Source organism: Brachyhypopomus gauderio, chromosome 15 (assembly GCF_052324685.1).
Source record: "Brachyhypopomus gauderio isolate BG-103 chromosome 15, BGAUD_0.2, whole genome shotgun sequence".
Taxonomy (NCBI): domain Eukaryota; kingdom Metazoa; phylum Chordata; class Actinopteri; order Gymnotiformes; family Hypopomidae; genus Brachyhypopomus; species Brachyhypopomus gauderio.
This window is the reverse complement of record NC_135225.1, coordinates 936485-949542: the sequence shown is the minus strand read 5'-3', so window position 1 is coordinate 949542 and position 13058 is coordinate 936485. Positions and strand designations below refer to the sequence as shown.

The following is a 13058-nucleotide window of genomic DNA, read 5'->3' as shown; positions in this document are numbered from 1 at the left end:
TACAGCGAAAGTGTCAAACCATCCCACCAGGAATGTCAGCCCCCTCCCACCAGGAATGTCAGCCCCTCCCACCAGGAATGTCAGCCCCCTCCCACCAGGAATGTCAGCCCCCTCCCACCAGGAATACTGAAGACTCCAACTCACTTTTCCACGACATTTGTTCTTGTCGATGATCTTTAAGGCGAACTCCTTCCCAGTGGCGCTGCAGACAGACGAAGCTCAATCATGCACATAGAACTCCACACGCATTACACACAAGGTTCATAACACAGGAGAGAATATTCATATTGGCCTTTGTAACAAAAGAGTATTTTTATTTACCGTTCAGTGCACTCCTTAACCACAGCGAAATTCCCGTCACCAATAACTTTTCCCACTTTGTACTTGTCCCAAAGGCTGGAGGCCATTGGGTTTCTGTTGCTATCAACTAAAGAAAGATCACAAGTGACTCCTATTAGACACGCTCCTGACCTGCATTACAAACAATTATGTATTTATTGATTGATGTTTTTATTCATACTCTAGGAACAAAATGCACTAAAAACCAGTGCTGAGTATCTATTCAATTAGAATGTCACAACTTAAAAACTGCTGGTGGCAAGCCCAGGAACCCAGGACAAGATCTTGGTGCAATTCTTTAGCTTTACATTTCAGTGTTTATTCCACATGAACATACAACAGTTTCAACATGGGACCACTGCAACCAAGACGACACGTGACCAAGGCAACCATGTAGAAGGCAACCATCCAGCACTGTCTGACACCGAGACAGACAAGTGGAAAACACAGAACGAAAGGAAAAGAATCTGTGAAGAAAGTTATGAAATACACCAGCATGTATGTGGAGTGAGAGCAGGAGGAAGAGGACGCTACCTTCAGGACTGGGGTTGTTCGTGTGCTGCTGGGGCTCAGAAGAGCCGTTCACATTAGAAGTAGAAGAGTTATGAGGGATCTGAAAGTGAAAATCCATGAGAAATCAGCCTCCACCAGTACCCCCTACCCCACCAGTAACCCCTTACCCCACAAGTACCCCCTACCCCACCAATACCCCCTACCCCACCAGTACTCCCTACCCCACCAGTACCCTCTACCCCACCAGTAACCCCTACCCCACCAGTACCCTCTACCCCACCAGTACCCCCTACCCCACCAGTACCCCCTACCCCGCCAGTACCCTCTACCCCACCAGTACCCCCTACCCCGCCAGTACCCTCTACCCCGCCAATACCCCCTACCCCGCCAGTAACCCCTACCCAACCAGTAATCCCTACCCCACCAGTAACCCCTACCCCACCAGTACCCCCTACCCCACCAGTACCCTCTACCCCACCAGTACCCCCTACCCCACCAGTACTCCCTACCCCACCAGTACCCTCTACCCCACCAGTAACCCCTACCCCACCAGTACCCTCTACCCCACCAGTACCCCCTACCCCACCAGTACCCCCTACCCCGCCAGTACCCTCTACCCCACCAGTACCCCCTACCCCGCCAGTACCCTCTACCCCGCCAATACCCCCTACCCCGCCAGTAACCCCTACCCAACCAGTAATCCCTACCCCACCAGTAACCCCTACCCCACCAGTACCCCCTACCCCACCAGTACCCTCTACCCCACCAGTACCCCCTACCCCACCAGTACCCCCTACCCCACCAGTACCCTCTACCCCACCAGTACCCCCTACCCCACCAGTACCCCCTACCCCACCAGTACCCTCTACCCCACCAGTACCCCCCTACCCCACCAGAACCCCTTACCCCACCAGTACCCTCTACCCCACCAGTACCCCCTACCCCACCAGTAACCCCCCTACCCCACCAGTACCCCCTACCCCACCAGTAACCCCTACCCCACCAGTACCCTCTACCCCACCAGTACCCCCTACCCCACCAGTACCCTCTACCCCACCAGCTGTTTCTTCACCTGGGAAACAGCAATGAGTCAGCGCTGGGTGATCAACAAAGCTGCTGTAACGTTTCTACTGCAGACAGTGACAGTGTCTTCTAATATGACGATGTAAAAAAATAAAACTGCAAAGTCATGTGATATTTCAACATGATTCCCTCCAATCCAACATGACTTTAGAGACACATCATATGATCATTCTAAACAATGTTGGTATTTTAATTTTTCCGTCCATTTCACACATTATGATGTTAGATTAATTAACTGTTAGAATTTTAGCTATGAAAGTATACATTTTCAGCATCATGGTGGTATTGTTGTTAATTCCTACTTAATCTTGAATGAAGTGTGGAGTGTGGGAAGCCCAAAACTAAAACAGCCAATGGGGATAAGCGATAGCGGCATGTACACTGATTCAGATTCAGATACTGATTCAGATTGGATTGATTAATGCAGGCACACGGGTGCATCGTCTCAGCTAAGTGGGTGTAGTCCCATGATCAGGAGGTGCCAGCGTGATGGGGTGAGAGGGTGGAGGTCTGCTGGGTGAGGAGGAGCATGCGAGGAACACAGAGGGTGTAGTACCTGCACACACAGCTGGAATTGGCCCCCCATCCTTTTGTTGCAGCTAAACTAAAAGCAGGTGGGGAGATATTTATGGACCCATGTAGATGGGGGTATTTGGCTTAAAATAGGCTTTATAGCTACAAAGCAACGTGTACAAGAGTATTGTTTTTCTGACTGCAGGCAAATCTTTACTTTAAAAGAGCTTTACGGCCTACTGGGAGAATATAAAGCATTTCCTGAAGACACTTCCAAAATACTACAGTTCATAGCATGGAAAAGTGAAGGTGGGTTTATATTGCACCTGTGGGAGTCATAGAATTCAAAGCATTTTACATGTAGTTATGCAACCTCTCATTTCCCTTGAAACACAGTGATTATGGAGTTTCCTTCATAGTTTATAACCTGATGACACCCTTGCTGTTAGAGTACATCTCTGCTTACACTAAGGCAGGATCCACAAACTCAGAAGAGCCTTACAGTCTACCGAGGAGTCTGGTAGCAAGAATCAGAGGACGAGCTAATGAACAAAGAATCACTGCTCGAGTTCTGTGAAGTCTCCAGCTGACCAAACAGATGGTGGAACAGCAGACAAATTATGAACTTGAAATAGGGTGCAGAGGGTGGACAGGCACTAAAGTTCCTTCAGTCCATCGTCTCCTGGCCTCATTAAAACCGACCAGGCACACAGAACCCTCAGTCTGCCCACGAATGCCTTATTGTTGCCTGCACACTCATCTCATTATTGTAAAACGCTCCGGCTGTATTTCTCAGCATTGAGGACAATATTAATTCTGACAAAACCCCCAAATCCATTTGCTGAAATGCAGCTCCAGACCTGCAAACAACCTCCACCATGATCCAATGTTGAATCTCCACCATGCTTCACTGTTGAACCTCCACCATGATTCACTGTTGAACCTCCACCATGATTCACTGTAGAACCTCCACCATGATTTACTGTTGAACCTCCACCATGATTCACTGTTGAACCTCCACCATGATTCACTGTTGAACATCCACCATGATTCACTGTTGAACCTCCACCATGATTCACTGTAGAACCTCCACCATGATTCATTGTTGAACCTCCACCATGATTCACTGTAGAACCTCCACCATGATTCATTGTTGAACCTCCACCATGATTCACTGTAGAACATCCACCATGATTCACTGTAGAACCTCCACCATGATTCACTGTAGAACCTCCACCATGATTCACTGTTGAACTTCCACCATGATCCACTGTTGAACTTCCACCATGATCCACTGTTGAACTTCCACCATGATTCACTGTTGAACTTCCACCATGATTCACTGTAGAACCTCCACCATGATTCATTGTTGAACCTCCACCATGATTCACTGTAGAACCTCCACCATGATTCATTGTTGAACATCCACCATGATTCACTGTAGAACCTCCACCATGATTCATTGTTGAACCTCCACCATGATTCACTGTAGAACCTCCACCATGATTCATTGTTGAACCTCCACCATGATTCACTGTTGAACATCCACCATGATTCACTGTTGAACCTCCACCATGATTCACTGTAGAACCTCCACCATGATTCACTGTAGAACCTCCACCATGATTCACTGTTGAACCTCCACCATGATTCACTGTTGAACTTCCACCATGATCCACTGTTGAACCTCCACCATGATCCACTGTTGAACCTCCACCATGATTCACTGTTGAACTTCCACCATGATCCACTGTTGAACCTCCACCATGATCCACTGTTGAACCTCCACCATGATTCACTGTAGAACCTCCACTATGATCTACTGTAGAACCTCCACCATGATTCACTGTTGAACCTCCACCATGATTCACTGTTGAACCTCCACCATGATTCATTGTTGAACCTCCACCATGATTCACTGTAGAACCTCCACCATGATTCATTGTTGAACCTCCACCATGATTCACTGTAGAACCTCCACCATGATTCACTGTAGAACCTCCACCATGATTCATTGTAGAACCTCCACCATGATTCACTGTAGAACCTCCACCATGATTCACTGTTGAACCTCCACCATGATTCACTGTAGAACCTCCACCATGATTCACTGTAGAACCTCCACCATGATCCACTGTAGAACCTCCACCATGATTCACTGTAGAACCTCCACCATGATTCACTGTAGAACCTCCACCATGATTCACTGTTGAACCTCCACCATGATTCATTGTTGAACCTCCACCATGATTCACTGTAGAACCTCCACCATGATTCACTGTTGAACCTCCACCATGATTCATTGTTGAACCTCCACCATGATTCACTGTTGAACATCCACCATGATTCACTGTAGAACCTCCACCATGATTCACTGTAGAACCTCCACCATGATTCACTGTAGAACCTCCACCATGATTCACTGTTGAACCTCCACCACGCTCCTCTATCCTTATATACAGGGTACAGGTCTATTTTTATATAAGGGGTACAGATCTAGGTCTAGGTCTAGCCCTAACCCTAACCCAACATCAGTGGGTTATCACTCATAGAGAAAATGTCAACATTGGAAGTCTAGCTCCCTTCAGTCTAAATGTTTAATCCATGAACTTGCTGCTCAGCACCAGATCAGCTGCTAATCAGAAAAGCTGATTCATCTATTTTTACTGCCAAACATGGTTCTGTGTATCTGGAATCAAACAGGGTGTCGTCTGGCTCAGTAGGGTAACAGCTGGATGGGGAATAACACAATATGAAATAAGGGTTCATCATTATAAAAACAAATATATGAATAAAATAAAGAGGTCCTGGAAGACGTAGTTCCCCCGAGTCATCTGAACAAGATCATCCCATGTTCTGTAAATAAGCGAATATATTCCTCTGATCTATGTAACTCCTCCTAACACACCTGACAGCATAGTTGGAGTTGATGTTGAACTACTCTCAAAATCTCAAACTGCAAAACCACTTCAGGGTGACCAGACTCCACACAAAAACAGCACTCACACATAAGAAGGCTGTTGAATACAATTCAGTTCAGCAACCAGAAGCATTATATAAAATCTGAAAGGCATCTTGGCTTGGAACTGCTTGGCACTTGATTACATAAACTATCCTTATACACAGTGTGTGTGTGTGTGTGTGTGTGTGTGTGTGTGTTTGTTTTTGTGAAAAATCAGTACAAATGTCATAATACACAGTCACGAAGTTAGGACTCATGTAAAAGTCAGTACCAAAAACCATGTCCTAACTTTTCTGACGATGCTACGGTGTTCAGAGAGGTATAATGTATCTCTGTAATTGATATCGCGAAAGTACTAAATTTTAACAATCGTCAGACCAAATCTGGGTGTGGGTGTGGCAATTTGGCTGAAGTGTGTGCACGCCACCAGCGGATTATTGAGGAACTGCAAGCAAGGCCACGCACACTTCGGAAGACGCGTCAGCTATTCCCGGATGTGACGTCAGTAGTCTACTAGGAAGCATCCAATCCATCCAATACTCATTAGATAAACAAATAATCCTTCGAGCGTTCGCGGCAAAATTACGTCACGTTTTTCCCGGGAAAATTGGAGAAGTTGGACGGAGAGCTTTTATTACCTGCGTGGATGTGGTAAGTTAAAAAACATATTTTTTTCTTGTTAATGTTTTTAGAGTATTTGACAACCTTATTATATACGTGTCTATATTAATTTGTTTTTCTTTCTTCATGCGCTTAGAACAAATTACTTTTAAATGCGTTACCTAGAGTGAAACACTTTGCTGTTAAATTCGTATGTTTAACCTGGCAAGTGTCCGTCCAGTTTATCAGACTTAGATTTCTTTACGAGTTATTTTATCAGTATAAGTAACAGCAAGGGATCCGTGTTATGTAGTTGTTTTTATATAAATTATGTAATAAATTTGACATCTTCGAATTAGATATATCCAAATCTCCACTTAGTCGATTCAGCTCTCGTCAGTCATCATAATTGGGTTTTTGTTACACGCCGCTTAAAGCTGGGCGTACACTGTGCGATTTTTGGCCCATTTTCAGCCGATTTTTCACTGTGTGACTATCTTTGCGATCGGGCTGAGTTTCGGCTCAATCGCGTGTCGTGCATCGTATAGTTTACACAGGTAAACGAGGAGCGATTCACACCTCACGACCAACTCCCGATCAGAAATCGCAGCGTCGCAAGAATATCAAACATGTTTGATATTCAAATCGCTCCTCGTGAGAGTATCGCACTGTTGAAGCAGCTCTACGAGCCGACTCTCCTTTTAAACCCTGCGATTTAGTCGTACAGTTTGAGATGGAGCTGAGTACACCATTTAAAATATCGTACAGTGTATGCCCAGCTTTACTCTGGCTCCGTTTCAGTTCCTTTGCGCGAGCGGTATTACATGCTTTTTCAACACGGCAGAGTGGGGGAAGGGTGGAGACAGTTGTGTAATGGCGGACGTCAGAAAGTTGTGCTGAATTTAAACATATATTTACACATATATAATTTATTTAATTGTTAGGAAAATGTATATTTTGAATGTATATTTTGAACATTTCCAGAAATATTCCAAATACTTAGTCGATTGAGATCGTAATACGCTAACCCTAATCCTGTCCGCATTAGAATGGGGGAGGAGGGGTGCCAGTTACGTTTCTCAGCTTTGCAGAGTGGGGGAGGGGTGGAGACTAAGCAGAGAGGGGGAGGAGTTAGGGTTAGGGTTAGGGCTAGAGTGGCGAGTTCTGAACTTTGAGGGATTTAGCTGGGCAGTGCAAGTTGCTGTTCGGGTGGGGAAAGGTGCACTGGTGACGTTTGCAGTTGTGAAATGGCGGACGTCAGAAAGTTGTGCTGAATTTAAACATATATTTACACATATATAACTTATTTAATTGTTAGGAAAATGTATATTTTGAATGTATATTTTGAACATTTCCAGAAATATTCCAAATACTTTGTCAATTGAGATCTGTAATACGCTAACCCTAATCCTGTCCGCATTAGAATGGGGGAGGAGGGGTGCCAGTTACGTTTCTCAGCTTTGCAGAGTGGGGGAGGGGTGGAGACTAAGCAGAGAGGGGGAGGAGTTAGGGTTAGGGTTAGGGCTAGAGTGGCGAGTTCTGAACTTTGAGGGATTTAGCTGGGCAGTGCAAGTTGCTGTTCGGGTGGGGGAAGGTGCACTGGTGACGTTTGCAGTTGTGAAATGGCGGACATCAGAGAGTTGTGCAGAATTTATATATATATATATATATATATATATATATATATATATATATATATATATGTATGTATATATATAATTTATATATATATATATATATATATATATATATATATATATGTATATATATATATATATATATATATATATATATGTATATATATGTATGTAATTGTTAGGAAAATGTATATTTTGAACATTTCTAGAAACATACCAAATATTTAGTCGATTGAGATCTGTAACCCTAATCCTGTCTGCATTAGAATGGGGGAGGGGTGCCAGTTACGTTTTGAGCTTTGCAGAGTGGGGGAGGGGAGCAGAGGAAGCAGAGTGAGGTATTCTGTGAGAACGAATCGCTTTATAAATAGTGCTGTGAAAATAGGGTTTTTTTTTGTTTTTTTTTTTTTAACTCAACTTTAGTTTAGGAAATAATGGTTAATTGCAGTTTTAAAGAAGCAACGATAAACAGACATTCACTTACTGGAATTATCTAAAGTATTTATGTATTGATATTTCCAAATACATATTTTAGAGGCGATCAACATAAAGGCAACATATTTAAGTTAAAGCTGTAAAAATTGTCAGTGTCTGGTCTACATATTCAAAAAGAACATCCAGTATTCTGAAAAGCACGAGGGCCTTTTTGTGTTTGTTTTGAAGTTATTATGCTTCTAGAATTTTTTATTGGAATTAAGATTGGAATTGGAATTAAGATGTTTTTAGGCTGACCTAAAATGAATGAACATTTAATGTTTATTTCCATGTAATTCAGAATTTTATTGTCCCTAGACAATCCTGTACAAACATGCCAAAAAGAAGAACCAGGCTTAGTCCGGTAGAAGATGCTACTGGGCATGTTATTTCTCAAAAAGATAAACCTTGGTTTGAAGAAAGACTCATAAATGCATATAAAGGTAAGCCTTAATTCATGAGTTTTCCTTAATGACTTCATGATTTGGTTTAGCACATGAAGGTGAAGTTCTTAATTGAAGGTTTTCAAGTAGACACATCTCTTCATCCACATTTCACTACATTAAGCCCACACCACCATACCCAGTCTACACCTGGCCCCATTGACACCGTTAATGTGTACTCCGTCCCACCAGTTCCATATAAATTTTTACCTATTTCATCATCAAACACTAATTACAGAATAGATCCATACTGGCACACTGTCATGCCCAACTCCACCCCCCTCGATTGTCCTGCCTTGTTTCCCCATTGCCATAGTTCCCTTCTGTCTGTCACGCCCCTGTCCTCAGTGTTCCCACCTGTGTCTTGTTTAGTTTCCCTGTCCCAGTGTATTTTAGTCCTTCTGTTTCAGCCATCTGCGTCAGTCATTGTGTTTGTGAGTACTCCTTTATCCTGCCCTGCCTTGCTCTGCTCTCCATTCCGTGTAGTCTCTCTGTCTTTGTCTAGGTTTCGTTTTCTAGAGTGCTTTGTGTTTTTACATCTACCTGTTTTCCTGTGCGCTGATCTCTCCTTGCCTGCTTATCGTTTCTCCCTTGCTTCCCCAGTATTCCGGTTTGGTCAGTTCTGTTTGGTCTTCCTTATGTTCCTTACCATGTTTCCTACTTGCCCGTGACATTTCTGTTTCCCTCTGAGCTCATTGTCTTTTGCCATAGTCTATTTTCCCTGATCTAGTGTACCCTACCTGGTTATTCTCTCGTAGTTTTATGCTTTCAGTCTAGCGTTGTCCTTCCGTCATTCCACCCTCCCGATAAGTGTTCTGCATTTAAGAATATAACACGAACACAGTAACTAGATTCCTGTGTTCTGTACCCCTAGTGTTTAAAACCGTATGTTTTATTCTGTTCTTTTATCTCGGTTGATTATATTAGAAATATGCATTCGTGGTTGCTTGTATGTCTGTCGTCTTGAGTTGAACTAGGTCTCTGGTAGCATGTTTAATATTTTTGTTCTGGTAGTGTGTTGCTTGTTTGCTGTGTCATTAAGTTTATGTACCCTTTAGTGTACATCCCCTTCTACCTGATTGTTCTCCTTGGTTCTATTGTGTTTATTTCATTTAATAAATTATTTTAAAACTTGCGGTTGCGTCACACCCACCCCTTGATACGTTATACACACCCAGTGACTAACGCCATCCCCAGCCCCACTTGCACTGTTAATGTCCACCTATGCTATAAGGCACCCTGTGTAACTATAACTCACGGACTCCACTCTAGCTTTATTACCTCATCCTTACACCCTGACCAACCAACCTCATCCTTAAACTAAACTTAAACTTTATTGATCCCACAAGTGGAAAATTCAGTTCCCCCAGGACCACGGTGTAAAGCACAGAGATCCCAGAGTGGCCACACCCTGACCAACCAACCTCATCCTTACACCCTGACCAACCAACCAACCTCATCCTTACACCCTGACCAACCAACCAACCTCATCCTTACACCCTGACCAACCAACCAACCTCATCCTTACACCCTGACCAACCAACCTCATTCTTACACCCTGACCAACCAACCTCATCCTTACACCCTGACCAACCAACCTCATCCTTACACCCTGACCAACCAACCAACCAACCTCATTCTTACACCCTGACCAACCAACCTCATTCTTACACCCTGACCAACCAACCTCATCCTTACACCCTGACCAACCAACCTCATCCTTACACCCTGACCAACCAACCAACCAACCTCATTCTTACACCCTGACCAACCAACCAACCTCATTCTTACACCCTGACCAACCAACCAACCTCATCCTTACACCCTGACCAACCAACCTCATTCTTACACCCTAACCAACCAACCTCATTCTTACACCCTGACCAACCAACCTCATTCTTACACCCTGACCAACCAACCAACCTCATCCTTACACCCTGACCAACCAACCAACCTCATCCTTACACCCTGACCAGCCAACCAACCTCATCCTTACACCCTGACCAGCCAACCAACCAACCTCATTCTTACACCCTGACCAACCAACCAACCAACCTCATTCTTACACCCTGACCAACCAACCAACCTCATCCTTACACCCTGACCAACCAACCAACCTCATCCTTACACCCTGACCAACCAACCAACCTCATCCTTACACCCTGACCAACCAACCAACCTCATCCTTACACCCTGACCAACCAACCAACCTCATCCTTACACCCTGACCAACCAACCAACCTCATCCTTACACCCTGACCAACCAACCAACCTCATCCTTACACCCTGACCAGCCAACCAACCTCATCCTTACACCCTGACCAACCAACCAACCAACCTCATTCTTACACCCTGACCAACCAACCAACCTCATCCTTACACCCTGACCAACCAACCAACCTCATCCTTACACCCTGACCAACCAACCAACCTCATTCTTACACCCTGACCAACCAACCAACCTCATTCTTACACCCTGACCAACCAACCAACCTCATCCTTACACCCTGACCAACCAACCAACCTCATCCTTACACCCTGACCAACCAACCAACCTCATCCTTACACCCTGACCAACCAACCAACCTCATCCTTACACCCTGACCAACCAACCAACCTCATCCTTACACCCTGACCAACCAACCAACCTCATCCTTACACCCTGACCAACCAACCAACCTCATCCTTACACCCTGACCAACCAACCTCATCCTTACACCCTGACCAACCAACCTCATCCTTACACCCTGACCAACCAACCAACCAACCAACCAACCTCATCCTTACACCCTGACCAACCAACCAACCAACCTCATCCTTACACCCTGACCAACCAACCAACCTCATCCTTACACCCTGACCAACCAACCAACCTCATTCTTACACCCTGACCAACCAACCAACCTCATTCTTACACCCTGACCAACCAACCAACCTCATCCTTACACCCTGACCAACCAACCAACCTCATCCTTACACCCTGACCAACCAACCAACCTCATCCTTACACCCTGACCAACCAACCAACCTCATCCTTACACCCTGACCAACCAACCAACCTCATCCTTACACCCTGACCAACCAACCAACCTCATCCTTACACCCTGACCAACCAACCAACCTCATCCTTACACCCTGACCAACCAACCTCATCCTTACACCCTGACCAACCAACCTCATCCTTACACCCTGACCAACCAACCAACCAACCAACCAACCTCATCCTTACACCCTGACCAACCAACCAACCAACCTCATCCTTACACCCTGACCAACCAACCAACCAACCAACCTCATCCTTACACCCTGACCAACCAACCAACCTCATCCTTACACCCTGACCAACCAACCAACCTTATCCTTACACCCTGACCAACCAACCAACCTTATCCTTACACCCTGACCAGCCAACCAACCTCATCCTTACACCCTGACCAACCAACCAACCTCATCCTTACACCCTGACCAACCAACCAACCTCATCCTTACACCCTGACCAACCAACCAACCTCATTCTTACACCCTGACCAACCAACCAACCTCATTCTTACACCCTGACCAACCAACCAACCTCATCCTTACACCCTGACCAACTAGTTTTGAAATGTACCGTAGCAGATTATATCCTTGTCAGCTTTAGATCCAGCAGCCCTGGGTACTGTTCTGCAGCCCTTTGCAACATATATCTCAATTACTTTTTTTAACCCAATAATTTGTTGGTTATTTTATACAACCATTTCTATTTGATGCCTGAAGATGCTTAGTCGTTACTGTCCTCTGCTTACATGATCAATGTACATGTTAGAGCTCTTTATTTAGCAGCAGCATCCTCCAAAATCTTTGCATTTTAGATTCATTGTCTTTAAATTAAACAAAAATGTCCTTTGCATTTAATTTCTGTTCTATTTTAGGAAGGGGAGTGTTTGCCCTCATGCACATTGAGAGTGGATGCTTTGTGCTTGAATATAAAGGAAAACTTATTTCACAAAAGGAGAGTTTTAAAAGACAAAGAAGATATACAGAAAAACAAAATGGGTTTTTGTTTGACTTTGAGTGGAATGGAAGCTCATGGTGGTACGTCACGCTGTAAATTTCTAAACATTTCTCTGTTAGTCTAGTTGCTAACTTGCATGCAAGATAAAATCACATTGTGCCTGAAATGTGCTGATTTGTATTTTTATTTTTTCAGGGGTTTATCTATAGTAGATATTAAAATATTTTGTGCAATTGGTATATTTCCTGTAACGTACTACTAATCCATCAATGTTCATGTATTGAGTGGAATACATCTAAGATAAGAATGTTTCTTTCAGCATTGATGCTTCTGAAGAGGATGGAACACTTGGCAGGCTTGTGAATGATGATGCAAAAAATGCCAACTGTAAAATGAAGAAAATTGTAGTTAATGGCAGGCCACACCTGTGTTTATTCGCGATCAAGAATATACTCCTGGGGGAAGAAATAACATACGATTATGGAGACAGTGCTTGGCCG

General features: G+C 44.2%; 1 protein-coding gene and 1 long non-coding RNA gene across 4 annotated transcripts in view; one reads left to right on the top strand and one right to left on the bottom strand.

The window, feature by feature from the left end:
• dclk2a (doublecortin-like kinase 2a) overlaps window positions 1–13058 on the bottom strand; it is a 69465-nt gene that overhangs the window by 12187 nt on the left and 44220 nt on the right. For 2 of the 3 annotated variants that reach the window (XM_076974059.1, XM_076974061.1), the window contains exons 7-10: window positions 2492–2539; window positions 874–952; window positions 322–427; window positions 145–202 (exon numbers count right to left, since the gene is read on the bottom strand). In XM_076974059.1, coding sequence (XP_076830174.1) covers window positions 145–202; window positions 322–427; window positions 874–952; window positions 2492–2539 — 291 coding nt within the window. The remainder of the gene's footprint in view (window positions 1–144; window positions 203–321; window positions 428–873; window positions 953–2491; window positions 2540–13058) is intronic. The other variant, XM_076974060.1, reaches the window with a different exon arrangement.
• On the top strand, window positions 8461–13026 carry LOC143476087 (uncharacterized). Its single transcript, XR_013121224.1, has 3 exons — window positions 8461–8564; window positions 12476–12638; window positions 12878–13026. It is a non-coding gene; the product is annotated as an uncharacterized LOC143476087 (long non-coding RNA).